Here is a 15189-nt window from a genome sequence, read left to right on the forward strand (position 1 = left end):
TAGCTTTGTCCAAGCCTGGCTTTTTGCAGTAACTCTGACCGTTGGTTATTATATCGTGACAAAGCAGTGAAAAGCAGTGTGAAAAAGCAGTACAGGTTTACTTCTGATGTTTTTGTACATTAGTTGGCTTAAAGTATCTTTGGGTATGATCTTCACTTTCAGTATAGGAAGCATCCAGAAGACCAGTCTAGATGAGCTTCCCTAGATGGGTCCTTTTGACGAAGTTGACCTATTTGCTCTAGATATTTTTTTGAGAGATCTGATGTTTTTGAATGTGATTAAAAATAAACATGGTTTTGTTCCTCTTTTTTTAAAAATTAATATGCTTTTTTAAAACTACTTTTATACTCTAATAAGTGTTTGGGAGATGGATGAGTGACACTAGTAAATATAACTAGATTTTAATAAACAAGTATTAAGTATGAATCTCAAGTCAGATTTGTGGTTTGGTGTTGCAGTTTAAAGGAAATACAAATGGAATACATTTTTGGGGTGCATGTCTGGCTTAGTCAGAAGAGCATGTGACTCTTGATCTCAGGGTCTTGAGTTCGAGCCCCACATTGGGTGTAGAGATTACTTAAATAAATAAAAACTTCGAAAAAAAAGAATGGAGTGCATTTTTATAGCATAGCCTTTACATGCAGATTGTTTCTCCTAAATATTCTTTACCTTCTAATATATAAGTATCATTATTATGTTCTTCATACAGTCAGGCCATTACAACAAGTGTAAAAGTTTTTCAATATTCTACCTGGATTAGTATTTGGAATTATCAGAGGATATTAATGTTGTGAATTATCTTTCTTCTTCCTTGATTTTTGAGATGCTCAATGGAAATAGTATAATCTGTAAAACTGTGGAAGAGTAAATAATTCAGGCTAAGTTAAACCTGTAGTAAAACAGAAAATAAACTTTCCACTTTGTGTTGAATTTATGTAAGCAGTACCTATGAAAATAATACTTGATAGTGTATGGACTTTGCAAAAAAGATTGCATCTGCTTATTTGAAACATGACCTCATGTGATTGCCTTGACCATATTTGGGATTATCAACTTTTGAAACCACATTCAGTTGCTCTCTTTTTTCCCACTTAAAGGACCAGCAAAAAAAAAAAAAATATGATATTGATCAGATTAAACACCACCAGCTTTAAGAGACCTGCAGTTCATCAACATAGATTTAAGTGCCTACCAGTTATAGGATCTATCCTTTGCTAGTCCTTGGTCTCCAAACACAGGAAGAAAAGGTGGCTTCCCTGAAGAAGCTCACTGTCTAGTGGAGGAGGTAGAAAAGTAAACATATTATCATAACTGGCGTGGAAGGAGCTGTGGTTGAGGTAAGCTTTTGGCACTGTTATCTAAGCTCCCCTGAGGAAAGTCTGAGAGAGTGAATGGCAATTACATGATGGTAGAGGAGGGGAAGATGGCAAAAGACCTTTTAGTCAGAATAAACAGCATACCCAGATCCTTTAAAAGAGGGCAGATGGGACTGGCTGGGCTGTGAGTGGGAGGGAGGGAATAAGATAGGGAGGGAGGAGGCGAGCAAAGTATGAATGGAGGAAGGAATGCCAAATGCCTTGCAGGTGCCTGATCCTGAGGGTGTTATAGTCCATGCTAATGAGTTTGGGCTTTATTCTGAGTACACCATTAAAGGGTTTTATGCAGGCAAGTAACATAATCAGGTTGGCCCCTCAAAGCTCATTCTAAAATTTAAGATAGAACAAGATGGGTAGGATAAAATTTAAGTTGATAGGAAAAAAGACTGTTCTCTTATGTAAAATGTTTTAAAAAAAATCACATTTTTTTCAGCATTTTCCTCAAAGAGTGCTTTGCTTGGTTTTCCAAATCCAGGGTTCTTAAAGCCTTTCTTGGTTTAGAAATGATCAAATAAGAAAAGGCATTACAGAGCCCCTTTCCTGGCTCTTATTTGGTCCTTCAGCTTGGGGATTTACAGTGATTTTAAAGGTTTGAAGGCATTTGGGGGACAGATGGCAGTTATTTAGCCATACAGTGTGAGCTCATCACTTTCAGAAAAACAAACCAGGTAAGTGAGGTACACATTAGAAGCAGGAAAGTTTTAAGAAAGGACTTCAGACTTGCAGATTTTTTCATTTTCTTAGGTAAATGAAAACAGACTATTATATTGTCATTATAAATACAAATTAAAGTTTATAAAATAAAGATGAGAGAGAAAGTAGAATTTAGAAGGACTTGTAAGAGATCTGCAGTGGCAACTGGTAATCGAGGAAACAGAGCAGGTCTGTGGTGAGTCAGAGGAGAAATTGCATTTTGAACATGTAGTGTGAGTGCCTGCAGAACAGTCATAGAGGATGGTTGTATAAATGTGTAGCTTAAGATTTCCAGAGGAAGATCGGAACCAGGATGATCTGTCAACTTGTACTCCATGTTAGGGAGCAAGTCACATGAGCCAGAGATTGCCCCCCCCCCCCAAAGGGTTAAAGCATAGGGGGAGTTTCGCCCATAGTCAGTGCTCTCTGCTAAATGACGTAATGTTTTTCTTTGTTCAAAGGTAGTCTAGCTAAAGCCAAGTTGTAATCTGCTCTGGATTTAAAAATTGAGGCTCAAATGAGTTACTCTGTTTACTCTCAGAATTTGAGAATCTGTGCATCCCCAGAGTTGGTTTATTTTTGCCCTTACTTTCTTATGCTTATTTCTTACTCTTTATTTGCACCCTTTTCTTGAACAGTTAGGAAAACATTCAAATATTTGCTGTTAGGTAATAGAGAGAAAGACAGGCCCAAGAAAGGCGTACTAACACCTGGGGCCTTTTTTCTAGCTTTTTCTCTCACAAGTAATACCGAGCCATCATTTGGGTACAGCTTTCATTTCTATCTGGAACATCAGTGTCAAACTGAGTTTGGAGGGATATAAAGAAATAAAGCTGACAGAATGTCTGAGTGACTCAGTATGATTCAGTGCCACACTTCCAAATTTCAACTTTCATCCCCAAACCAACCTTGAGCCTTGCATGGAATGGAAAATACATATAAATTTTATAATAACACTTTGAAAACCTCACTTGATACAGTATTTTTCTATTAGGAAAACCAAGGAGTACCCTCGGGAGTGCTTGACAAATGGAATTGGTTTAGAGAAAAGATGGTCGGTTCAGGGTCAGGTGGTAAAAGGATCTCTGTGGGGAGCTGTGGGACAAGGGAAGAATGGAATTAGATCACAGGCAGGTCGAATTAGCAGTCACAGGATCTTGAGTATTTAATCACCAACAAAGACGAAGATACCAGGTATGCAAAGCTGAGAATTGTGGAGGGTGACTGCTGGGGGAGAAGCACAGGGATAAATTGGAAGGAAGCCCAGAGTTAATGAACGTGGGTCTTTCAGAAAAGGAGGAGGGCAGAAGACACATTGAGGGAATACCCGCGAACCAGAAGTCACCCAGAAAAGCAATTATTAAACTTCACGTCACTCACGGATCAACTACCTGTGGCATTCAAGTAGATATAAGATCTCAAACTGAACTGAGCAGTTCAAAACTGACCTCTATACACTGGTTTTCTAGGATATTTGATTGTCCAAAAATCTAGAGAGATAAAACAGTATGGACAGTACAGGAGCATACCCAGCAGATGCGAGGCTAGGGGAGCCTTCATTTGGCCTCTATAATCAATGTTGTGACCCAAGCAAATTACTTAACCTTTTTTGTTCTTCAGGGGTATCTCATCCATAAAATGAAGAAGCTGGGTTTGATCTGTAAAAGCCTTTTAGCTGTAAAATAAGTGTATTTTTCTGTAGCAACCCTTACCTTCTGCCTCTTACTCTTTTTGAAGGGAAGTACATTGTATTGGGGAGTTTATAAAAAGCTGACCTCCTCCGTTGTTTTTAGGAAAATGCCCTGCCAGCCATGGGCCCTGGATAGGTATTCAGCATTAGGGGTAGGATTACAGCCCCAAATCTTATCATTCACATTTTAAACTAGACCTGCCTCATTTCTCAATAAACTCAATGTATTAATCGTCTAACTTAGAAAATTGGTTCATTAGAGAATTCTCACATTTTATAACCTAGAGATTCATATTTTAAGAAACTTTTACACCTTCGGTAGATAAGGTACTAGATATTAGCACTTACTCAGCAAATTCTAATCTTGCCATCTAATAGATGTCAACTCAGTTTTGTAAATGCCAAAAAAAGATGAAAATTTGGTGCCATTGCGAAAAGAGCAACTTAAAATACTGGTTTAAATGATATTGCTACTCTGGCCTCCAGGCTTCCTGTGGGAAAAAGGCCACTATTGGATGTTAACCCTGTACTTTTCATAAGGCTTTTTTTCAGCAGCACTTCTTTGTGGCAGAGAATAAATGAAAAGAAAATGAAGACAACTGAATTTATGTTTTCAAATACTTACATTGAGGCTAGACAATCAGCAGTTCCAGAATTAAGACATTTAATCCTTGCAAAATGACATCACTGGATAGCTACCAGTGTCCAGGGGAAACAAACAGTGGTCTTGGTTTTGATCTTGGATTAGCAAACATTGTAACGTCAACCTGCTTCTCTAGAAGGGCTTTTGGTCAGGAGGTCAAGGAGTAGTCAGATTAAGGTTTTTTAAATACCTCCATTAAATTAAGCAAGAAATATTACAGGGAAGTAGGCCTTGGTACTTTCTTAACAGACTTCAAAGAAAGATGTACTTTGAGGTATGACTGAGGTATTTTATCATTTTTTGTTTGATCCGGTTTTCTAAGGCATGTTAGAAGAATAACTAACATGGCACATGTCTTTCCTCCCTTCCTCCAAATGAAGATAACCACTAACCAGTCTGGTTACCCCACTAAAACTTTGCCATCCTTTATAACACTTGGCTTGTCACACTGTTGCATGAAACTTCTTCCTTTCCATTGTACTGAGCATGAGTGATATGTAGCAAGATTGAAATATTCTCCACAAACAAACTTTTGTATATGCTTTTGAGATGTAACATTTCTGCTCAGGGCTCTGTTGCTTTTTTACAGAATCCATTTTCCAATTAAAAAATAACATATTAAGAGAGTCTTCTTTTTACCAATTAGGTCAAAGTCCTAAAATTTTAAGACCCAAACCCCATGGTTTAGAGCGAACTGATTCACAAACCATAGGTGACTTTGCTACAAGGAGAAAGGGTATGTACATTAGCACCGCATGCTGGATGGGGCATTGGGAATTTATTTTGTGGTGGTTTTTTTCTTTAAAAAGTTAAGGAGAAGAGCCTTAAGTATGACTGCTGTTGTGAATAAAGCTTCCTAGCACATTATTTCTAAAGTGAATGCTTCTCATAATGTGTGTCTTCCCCCATTGTGTCTTTTCATAGACACAAGTCTACTTGTTATGCCATTAACAGCAACATGTTAAATTTGATAATATTTAGTCTTGTCCTTTTGCATTATTCTTTTAACCTTTTGGACATCAATACATTGTTTGCTTTAAGCCTGTGATCTACTTGTGAGTTCCAAATGCTTCCTTTATTTATATGTAACGTGCTACGTATTCTGTCCTGAGACAAAATACAGAATCACTTCCCATGGATTAATTATTTATTCCACTACTTAGAATTTGACAGGTAAATTGCCAGTAGCCTTTGGGTTTCAAAAAAAAGTGAAACATAAGAGTTAAAGAATTACATTCACTAAGCACAGTATTCTGTGCATGTCTATTTTAAGTATATAGGTGAGCAAAATTTAAACTCAGACTTAATCTAGTCTTCAGAAAAATCACATTGAGTTTTTTGTTTGAATAGACTAAAATACTCATAAGCCCAGTGAATCTACATAGTCCTTTTAAATGACCACCTATTTTAAAGTTTGATGGTAGTTGTAACATAGTTGATTAAAAGTATGAGGTGAGTAAAAGTATGTCCATATATGGATAAAAACTAGAAGAAGAAAACCTAGAAAAGTGAAATTTTTTTCTTTGGAGTGTCAGGATGAAAGGTAAAGTATTTACCTAACATGTTTAAATAGTCTCCCAAAATATAATTCATATTAACATATAGTTTTAGTTCTTTAGTTCATTTAGTTAACTTCTGAAGAATGTTGTATTCTTTAAGGGCTGAGAGCTCTGTGGTATTTACTAGCATGGTAATTATCTGTTGTAATAATGAGGTAAATAAGCAAAGACCACTTTATAAATGAAGCCAATAAGAATATTAGTGTTTATTATTATTTAATTTGGTAAAGAATATTGTTGGTTAAATAAGCTAAAAATTCAAGGTAATTTTTAATAATGGTCTCTGAGAGCTGAGTTTGAGTCTCAAAATATTATTATTGCTTTCTTTTATTTGTTTTCAGACTGGGCTTGAATTAGTTTAAAAGAATTGGTCACTTCTTTTTTCAGTTTTTGATTTTAGCAGAGTTTGGTATTTAATACCTTCAATACATCATTTTATATATATAGTTGTATAACTGATGCTTCAGTGTTGGAGAATAGAAATGTTTTTACATAAAAGATGAAAGCTTCATACTTGGGGATCAAAATACTTTTTTAAAAAAAAAGGAAATAAAGAAATATGAAACATATACATCAAGTAACTAAAGGAATATGGTCACATTACCCTTTCTTCTCATTTAGTTTACTTTCATAAAATATTAAATTAACAAGCAACATGTTGTAATAGAACTTTAGACTTTGAGTCAACAACCATGAAACATTATTAAATTTAGCTTTTGTCGCTAATTATTTAGCTGTGTCACCTTGGGCAAATCATGCAACATCAGCTCATTTCATGTGTGAAACCAGCTGGTCTTAGGTGTACTCTGGCTATACCATATAAGTAGAGAGAGTGAGGATCTTGTTTTGTTTTCCAAATTTCTGTGTACTGAAGCCTCTTTTTCTCTCTTTCATTTCAGTCAAGCCAGCACCTTTAGAAATAAAACCTTTGCCGGAATGGGAAGAGCTACAAGCCCCAGTTAGATCTCCCATCACTAGGAGTTTTGCTCGAGAGTAAGTGTGTGTTTAAAATATGTACTTTGATTGGTCACTATAATGGAAAATAACTGGAACAGTGGTTCCCAAAATATGGTCTGGAAAGCCTGCCCTTTTGGGGTTCTGTAAAGTCAAATTCTTATTAAGATGCCACGATGTCTTTTGCCTTTTCCACTCTTTTTCTCTCATGAGTATGTGCCGAAGTTTTCCGAAGGCTACATAGTGTTTAGTCATATCTCTGGGACAGATAATAAATAGAAAATATTTGTATACTCTTGTGGTATTTTTTTGTTTGTTTTTATGTATAAGTCTTTTTTTAAATTCAGTTAATTAACATATAATATCTTACTAGTTTCAGAGGTAGAGGTCAGTGATTCATCAGTCTTACATGTTACCCAGTGCTCATTCATCACATCCTTCCTTAATGTCCATCACCCAGTTACCCCATCCCCCCACCTCCCTTCCCTTCAGCAACCTTCAGTTTGTTACCTGTGATTAAGAATTTCTTATGGTTTGTCTCCCTCTCCGGTTTCATCTTGTATGATTTTTTCTTCTTTTCCCTATGATCCTCTGTAGATTCCACATATGAGTGAGATCATATGATAATTCTGTCTCTCATTGACTTATTTAGCTTAGTTTGAGTTCTATCCACATTTTTGCAAATGGCAAGATTTATTTTTTTTTTTTTTGATGGTGGAGTACTATTCCATTGTATATACATATATACCACATCTTCTTTATCCATTCATCTGTTGATGGACATCTAGCCTCTTTCCATAGTTTGGCTATTATGGACTTGTGGACAGTGCTGCTATAAACATTCCAGGTGCACTTGCCCCTTCAGATCACTGCATTTGTACATTTGGGGTAAATACCCAGTAGTGCAGTTGCTGGGTCATAGGATAGGTCTATTTTCAAATTTTGGGGGATCCTCCATACTGTTTTCCAGACTGCCTGCACCAGCTTGCATTCCCACCAGCAGTGTAGGAGGGTCTGCCTTTCTCTACATCCTCTCCAACATCTGTCATTTCCTGACTTGTTAATTTTAGCCATTCTGACTGGTGTGAGGTGATATCTCATTAAGGTTTTGATTTGTATTTCCCTGATGCCGAGTGATGTGGAGCACTTTTTCATGTTGTTGGCCATTTGGGTGTCTTTTTTGCAGAAATGTCTGTTCATGTCTTCTGCCCATTTCTTGATTGGATGATTTGTTCTTTGGGTGTTGAATTTGATAAGTTCTTTATAGATTTTGGGTACTAGCCCTTTATCTAATAAGACATTTGCAAATATCTTCTCCCATTCTGTCAGTTGTCTTTGTGGGGTTTTTTTTTTCCTGTTTCCTTTGTTGTGCAAAAGCTTTTTGTCTTGATGAAGTCCCAGTAGTTCATTTTTGCCTTTGAAGATATGTCTAGCAAGAACTTGCTATGTCTGAGGACGAAGAGGTTGCTGCCAGTGTTCTCTAAGATTTTGATGGATTCCTGTCTCACATTTAGGTCTTTCATCCATTTTGAGTCTATCTTTGTGTATATAGTGGTATAAAGTGGTCAAGTTTCATTGCTCTGCATGTGGCTGTCCAAAGTTTGGAACACCATTCGTTGAAGAGACTGCCTTTTTTTCCACTGGACAATCTTTCCTCCTTTGTCGAAGATTAGTTGACCAAGAATCTCTGAGGGTCCATATCTGGGCTCTCCATTCTGTTGCATTGATCTATGTGTCTGTTTTTGTGCCAGTACCATACTCTCTTGATGATTACAGCTTTGTAATAGAGCTTGAATTCCGAGAGTATGATGCTACCAGCTTTGGTTTTCTTTTTCAACATTCCTTTGGCTATTCAGGGTCTTTTCTGGTTCCTTACAAATTTTAGGGTTATTTGTTCAGTTCTGTGAAAAAAGTTGATGGTATTTTGAAGGGGGTTACAATGAATTTCTCTAGGTAGCATAGACATTTTAACAATATTTGTTCTTCCAGTTCATGACTTGGAATGTTTTTCCATTGCTTTGTGTTGTCCTCAATTTCTTTCATGAGTGGTCTATAGTTTTCAGAGTACAGATCTTTGCTTCTTTGTTTAGGTTCATTCCTAGGTATCTTATGGGTTTTGGTGCAATTGTAAATGGGATCAGCTCCTTAATTTCTCTTTCTTCTGTCTCATTGTTAGTGTATAGAAATGCAACCGATTTCTGTGCATTGATTTTATTTCCTGCCACTTTGCTGAATTCTTTTATGAGTTCTAGCAATTTTGGGGTAGAGTCTTTTTGGTTTTCCACATAGAGTATCATATCATCTGCAAAGAGTGAGAGTTTGACTTCCTTGCCAATTTGGATGCCTTTTATTTCTTGTTGTTGTGTGCTTGCTGGGGTTAGAACTTCTAATACTATGATGAACAACAGTGGTGAGAGTGGACATCCCTAGCATGTACCTGACCTTAGTTTTTCCCCAACAAGAATGATATTCGCTGTGAGTTTCCGTAGATAGCTTTTATGATATTGAGGTGTGTACCTTCTATCCCTACACTGTGGAGAGTTTTGATCAAGAAAAAATGCTGTACTTTGTCGAATGCTTTTTCTGCATCTGTTGAATCATATGGTTCTTGTCCCTTCTTTTATTAATGTAATGTATCACAGTGATTTATTTCTGAATGTTGAACCACGATTGCGTCCCAGGAATAAATTCCACTTGGTTGTAGTGAATAATCCTTTTAATGTACTGTTAGACCTATTGGCTAGTATTTTGGTGATAATTTTTACATCCATGTTCTTCCGTAATATTGGTCTGTAATTCTTCTTTTTGGTGGGGTCTTTGTCTGGCTTGGGGATCAAGGTAATGCTGGCCTCATAAAAAGAGTTTGGGAGCTTTCCTTCCATTACTATTTTTTTGAAACAACTTTATAGTAAGTATTAATTCTTCTTTTGGTGTTTGGTAGAATTCCCCTGGGAAGCCATCTGGCCCTTGGCTCTTGTTTGTTGGGAGATTTTTTATTATTCAGTTTCCTTGCTGGTTACCAGTCTGTTGGGTTTTCTATTTCTTCCTGGCTCAGTTTTGGTAGTTTATACATCTCGAGGAGTACATCCATTGCCTGATTTGTTGGCATATAATTGGTCATAATGTGTTCTTATAATTGTTTCTATTTCTTCAGTGTAATCTCTCCTCTTTCACTCATGATTTTGTTTATTTGGGTCCTTTCTCTTTTCTTTCTTGTAAGTCTGGCCCAGGGTTTATCAATCTTATTAATTCTTTCAAAGAACCAACTCCTAATTTCGTTGATTTGTTCTACTGTTCTTTGGTTTCTATTTCATTGATTTCTGCACTGATCTTTATGATTTCTCTTCCCCTGCTGGGTTTATGCTTTCTTTGCTGTTCTTTCTTCAGCTCCTTAGGTGTAAGGTTAGGTTGTGTATTTGAGACCTTTCTTGTTTCTTGAGAAAGGCTTGTATTGCTATATACTTTCCTCTTAGCACCACCTTTTCTGTGTCCCAGAGATTTTGAACAGTTGTGCTTTCATTTTCATTTGTTTCCATGCATTTTTTTAATTCTTCTTTAATTCCCTGGTTGACTCATTTATTCTTTAATAGGATGCTCTTTAGCCTCCATGAATTTGAGTTCTTTCCAACTTTCCTCTTGTGATTGAGTTCTAGTTTCAAAGCATTGTGGTCTGAAAATATGCAGGGAATGATCCCAATCTTTTGGTACTGATTGAAACCTGATTTTTGACCCAGGATATGATCTATTCTGGAGAATGTTCCATGTGCACTAGAGAAGAATGTGTGTTCTGTTGCTTTGGGATGGAATGTAGTGAATATATCTGTGATATCGATCTGTCCATTTCAGTGAGTAGGGAGTTAAAGTCCCCAATATTATTGTATAATTGTATAATTATCAACCTGTTTCTTTAATTTGTTATTAATTGGTTTATATAATTGACTGCTCCCAGGTTAGGGGCATACATATTTATAATTTTTAGATATTCTTGTTGGATAGACCCTTTACTTATGATATAGTGCCTTTCCTCATCTTTTATTACAGTTTTTGGTTTAAAATCGAATTTGTCTGATACAGGATTGCTACTCCATTTTTCTTTGGATGTCCATTAGCATGATAAATGGTTTTCAGCCCCTTCACTTTCAATCTGGGGGTGTCTTCCAGTCTAAAATGAGTCTTTACAGATAGCATATCCACAGTTCTTGCTTTTTTATCTAGTTTGATACCCTGTGTCTTTTGACTGGGGACATTTAGCCTATTTACCTGCAGGGTAACTATTGAAAGATATGAATTTAGTGCCACTCTATTGCTTGTAAAGTGACTGTTTCTGTATATTGTCTCTGTTGCTTTCTGGTGTATGTTACCTTTAGGTTTTCTCTTTGCTTAGAGGATCCCTTTCAGTATTTCCTGTAAGGTTGGTTTGGTGTTTGCAAATTCTTTTAGTTTTTGTTTGTCCTGGAAGCTTTTTATCTCTCTTTCTGTTTTCAATGACAGCCTGGCTGGTTGTAGTATTCTTGGCTGCATATTTTTCTTGTTTAGTGCCTGGAATGTATCATGCCAAGTCCTTTCTGGCCTTCTAGGTGTCTTTGGATAGGTCTGCTGCCAATCTAATGTTCTGCCCTTTTAGGTTATAGACCTCTTGTCCCAAGTCACTTTCAGCATTTTCTCTTTGTCACTGAGATTTCCAATTCTCACTATTATATGTTGAGGTGTTGACCTATTTTTATTGATTTTGAGAAGGGTTCTCTGTGCCTCCTGGATTTTGATGCCTGTTTTCGTCACAAATTAGGGAAGTTCTCCGCTATAATTTGCTCCAGTCTATCTTCTGCCCCTCTCTCTCTTTCTTCTTCGTATGGGATCACAATTATTCTAATATTGTTTGGTCTTATGATATCACTTATTTCTCAAATTCTCCCCTTGTGTTCCAGTAGTTGTTTCTTCCTCTTTTTCTCAGCTTCTTTGTTCTCCATCATTTGACCTTCTATATCACTAATTCTCTCTTCTGTCTCACCTATCCTAGCAGTTAGACCCTCTGTTTTTTTATTGCATCATTAATAGCCTTTTTGATTTCAGCTTAGTCAGATTTTAGTTCTTTTATTTCTCCAGAAAGGGATTTTCTAGTGTCATCTATGTTTTTATTCAATCCCAGCTAGTATCTTTATAATCGTTATTCTGAACTGTAGTTCTAACATCTTAACTTATGTCTGTCCTAATTAGGTTTCTGGCCATAAGTTCTGCCTCTTGTTCTCTTTTTTGAGTTGAGTTTTTCCGTCTTGTCATTCTTGCAGAAAGTGGTTGCTTTTCTATTTGTAGAGTTGCAACTATTCTTTTCTTACCTCTCCAGTTGAGTTCTCAGTTGTTCAGAATTATTTGATAGCTATTTAGCTAAATTCCTGGGACCAGACAAAATTAAGGTCTCCAACTCCACTGCCATCTTGGACTATTACTCTTGTGTTTTTAAAAAATTTATATTATTTGTAATATGGTAAATAGGTGTAACCCAAATAAACAGTGTTCTTTGGGGTTCTCAATAATTCTTAAGGGTGTAAATGGTTCACAAGACTAGAAATTTCTGAGACCCACTGATCTGGAAAATATGGCAGTTTCTCGTGGGGGTTATTTAATCAAGATTTTTTAAAATATGTGTAGGGAAATGAATGAATATGTGAAGTTACAGACCTGCATTAAATATGTGTTAGTGTTTTATGTGTTCATATAGCTAGTTCTTTTTAACTAGGAACTCTTCAATATTTCTTTTCATATCTGTGACTTTCTACTTATCCCCAAATCACTGACAGTACTTTTTTTGTTCTTCACAAGGAACTTGATGCCTGAAGATATGTGCATTTGAATGTATGCAATAAATTTCATTAAAATAAATGTGTATTATAAATGATTGTAAACTTCCATGATATTTCTGAAAGAATGTAAACTGTCACTCATTTTTATTTTGGAAGTGATTTTAGAAATTGTCCAGGTTTAGGTTTGTAACAGTGGTTTCTGTAATTAGCTCCTCTAGGTTTCCCTTGTCTCCCCGACCGGACTCAGTGCACAGCACAACTTCAAGCAGTGACTCCCACGACAGTGAAGAGAATTATGTTCCCATGAACCCAAACCTGTCCAGCGAGGACTCAGTACGTAAAGTCTTTACAAGCAGCCATTCCAGGTCCTGCAGGCCAGGACCTTTCTTCCCATCTCTACATCTTACCCTTACATCCTTCTTTATATACTTAACAAAGGATAGAAGACAACTTTTTAAAGTGCTTCTTAAATAATAAATGCTTCTTAAATAATAAGCTTCTTAAATAATAATATGATAAAGTTTAAAACCAATAAAGTGTCAGTGTGTAATATCAGCATCTATAAAGTAGATTAGAATGAGTTAAAAATCATAAAATTTTATAGTTATATTTATTTTAAGATATATTTAATTTTTGAAACTATTCAAAAAAATATAGTGGAGTATTGCGCAATGCAGTTCTCTAGGCCCACTGTACCCTTAGAATGAAATGATCTTATATAAGAGGTCTTTGACAATCTTTCAGTAATATACCCTTAGGAGTGACTTAAAGATTACAGACCTGATTTGTTTCAGATTGGCTTTACAAACCTGATTTGTTTCAGAATGGCTGTATTACCATAAGGCACAAGAATTTTATAACTGTAGCAAGCTTGTGTTCCGTCGAAATTTTAAGTTGCCAGAAAATACTTCAGATATTTAAGAATAAAATCTGATTTTAATGTTTAAAAATATTTTACTTTTATTTTCCCTCAAATCAGATTCAGTGCTTGCTCTGTTACTTGTATTTTAGTAGATGAGTATATCAGTTAGGATTAGATTCACCACTGAGTAACAAAAAATAATCAGTTATGATTAGATTCACCTCTGAGTAACAAAAAGTAAACAAATAACAGTGATTTAAAATAGATGTTTATTTCTCCTCATGTAAGAGGCCAGAGAGAGTCAAGCCATGGTTGTTGTGGCAGAGCCCTGTTCTACAGAGTCCTTGGGGACTCTGACCCCTTCCAGCTCTCCCATCCACCATTTTCTAGGTATGGCTCACAAGCTCATAGAACAAGGTCGTCCTGCACCAGCAGTTCACATTCTAAGCTTCAGGATAGAGCACAGTCTATCTGCTTATAAAGAAGGTTCCCAGAAACTGCTGTACACACTATGTGGCCACATAAATATGAAGGGGGCTGGGAAACATCCTTTCTTCTGAGGGACAGTGGGCCTGGCTAAAAACCCATTCACATGAGAGAAGGAAAGGCAGCCGCTAGGGCACAACCAGGTAGTATCTGCCAAGGTAAGCAAACATGTCATATCAAAATTAGGAATGGGTAACATTTTAGTGGCTTTATTTTCTTTAGAGTGATACTCTAGAGGTTCAAATAGAAAAGTCCATTTCTAGCAACAAATTTGTTTTACATCTTTAATGTACTTTAGGCAAAAACAGGTTCCTTATAAAAATGAAATGATTTGAAAAGCTTGATGTGGTGCTTAAATTAATTAACTTTGAAATATCAAATGTATATGATGTTCAAAATGAATAAGATAATTTAAAATATTTACATCAGTCCTGGATTAGAATACAAACTAGCTATATCAATAATCCTTTCATTGATTTTTAAGGCAGTTTTTACTAATTGGTTTCTGCTTTTGCATTTATAATTTTTTAATTTGATAAGTGGGGTTTTACTTTTATTAACTTATTTTTTTCTCATCATAGTAAAAAGACTGGTAAAAGTCTACATAAATCCTCAGTGTGGTATCAGAGTACATACTGTCATCAATTTTTATCTTTACCTGGTTGAATGGATTTTTTTTAATTACAAAAGCAATTGTTTTCTGAGATACTAAAAGAGTTTCCTTTTGCCCAAAATAGTAAATTACCATAAAAATCTTAGAAAGGACATGTAATAGGCAAGTTTGGAAATGTGATTTGTCATGACTTAGTGTTAGGTGAAAGGAAAACATGAGAAAGAAAAACATTACATTCAGAAAGTCAAAGAAAATAAAATTATTCTTTTATAACTTGTGCATTAAGCCAGAAAGATACTTTTGCCTGCCAGCCAATGATTTTCTAAAGTACTTAGGTCCTAAGTGTTAGAAATAAGCAAAAATATTCCTGGTGAAAACACACACACACACACACACACACACCCCTCGCCCTACACAATAGAAAAGCCAACCACCATTTCCATATACTCCTGCTGCCAGCTGTAAGAGTTCATCATAGTCCGGACAATTCTTCCTTAGAAAAGAATGTGATATAG

The 15189-nt window shown here is 36.0% G+C and overlaps 1 protein-coding gene across 2 annotated transcripts in view; it reads left to right on the forward strand.

The window, feature by feature from the left end:
• Nucleotides 1–15189, forward strand: part of GAB1 (GRB2 associated binding protein 1) — a 125406-nt gene that overhangs the window by 99791 nt on the left and 10426 nt on the right. Inside the window, exons 7-9 of one of the 2 annotated variants that reach the window (XM_059373049.1) lie at nt 5049–5138; nt 6861–6954; nt 12923–13046. In XM_059373049.1, coding sequence (XP_059229032.1) covers nt 5049–5138; nt 6861–6954; nt 12923–13046 — 308 coding nt within the window. The remainder of the gene's footprint in view (nt 1–5048; nt 5139–6860; nt 6955–12922; nt 13047–15189) is intronic. The other variant, XM_059373056.1, reaches the window with a different exon arrangement.

The sequence above is a fragment of the Mustela nigripes genome, chromosome 1 (genome assembly GCF_022355385.1).
Source record: "Mustela nigripes isolate SB6536 chromosome 1, MUSNIG.SB6536, whole genome shotgun sequence".
Classification (NCBI taxonomy): domain Eukaryota; kingdom Metazoa; phylum Chordata; class Mammalia; order Carnivora; family Mustelidae; genus Mustela; species Mustela nigripes.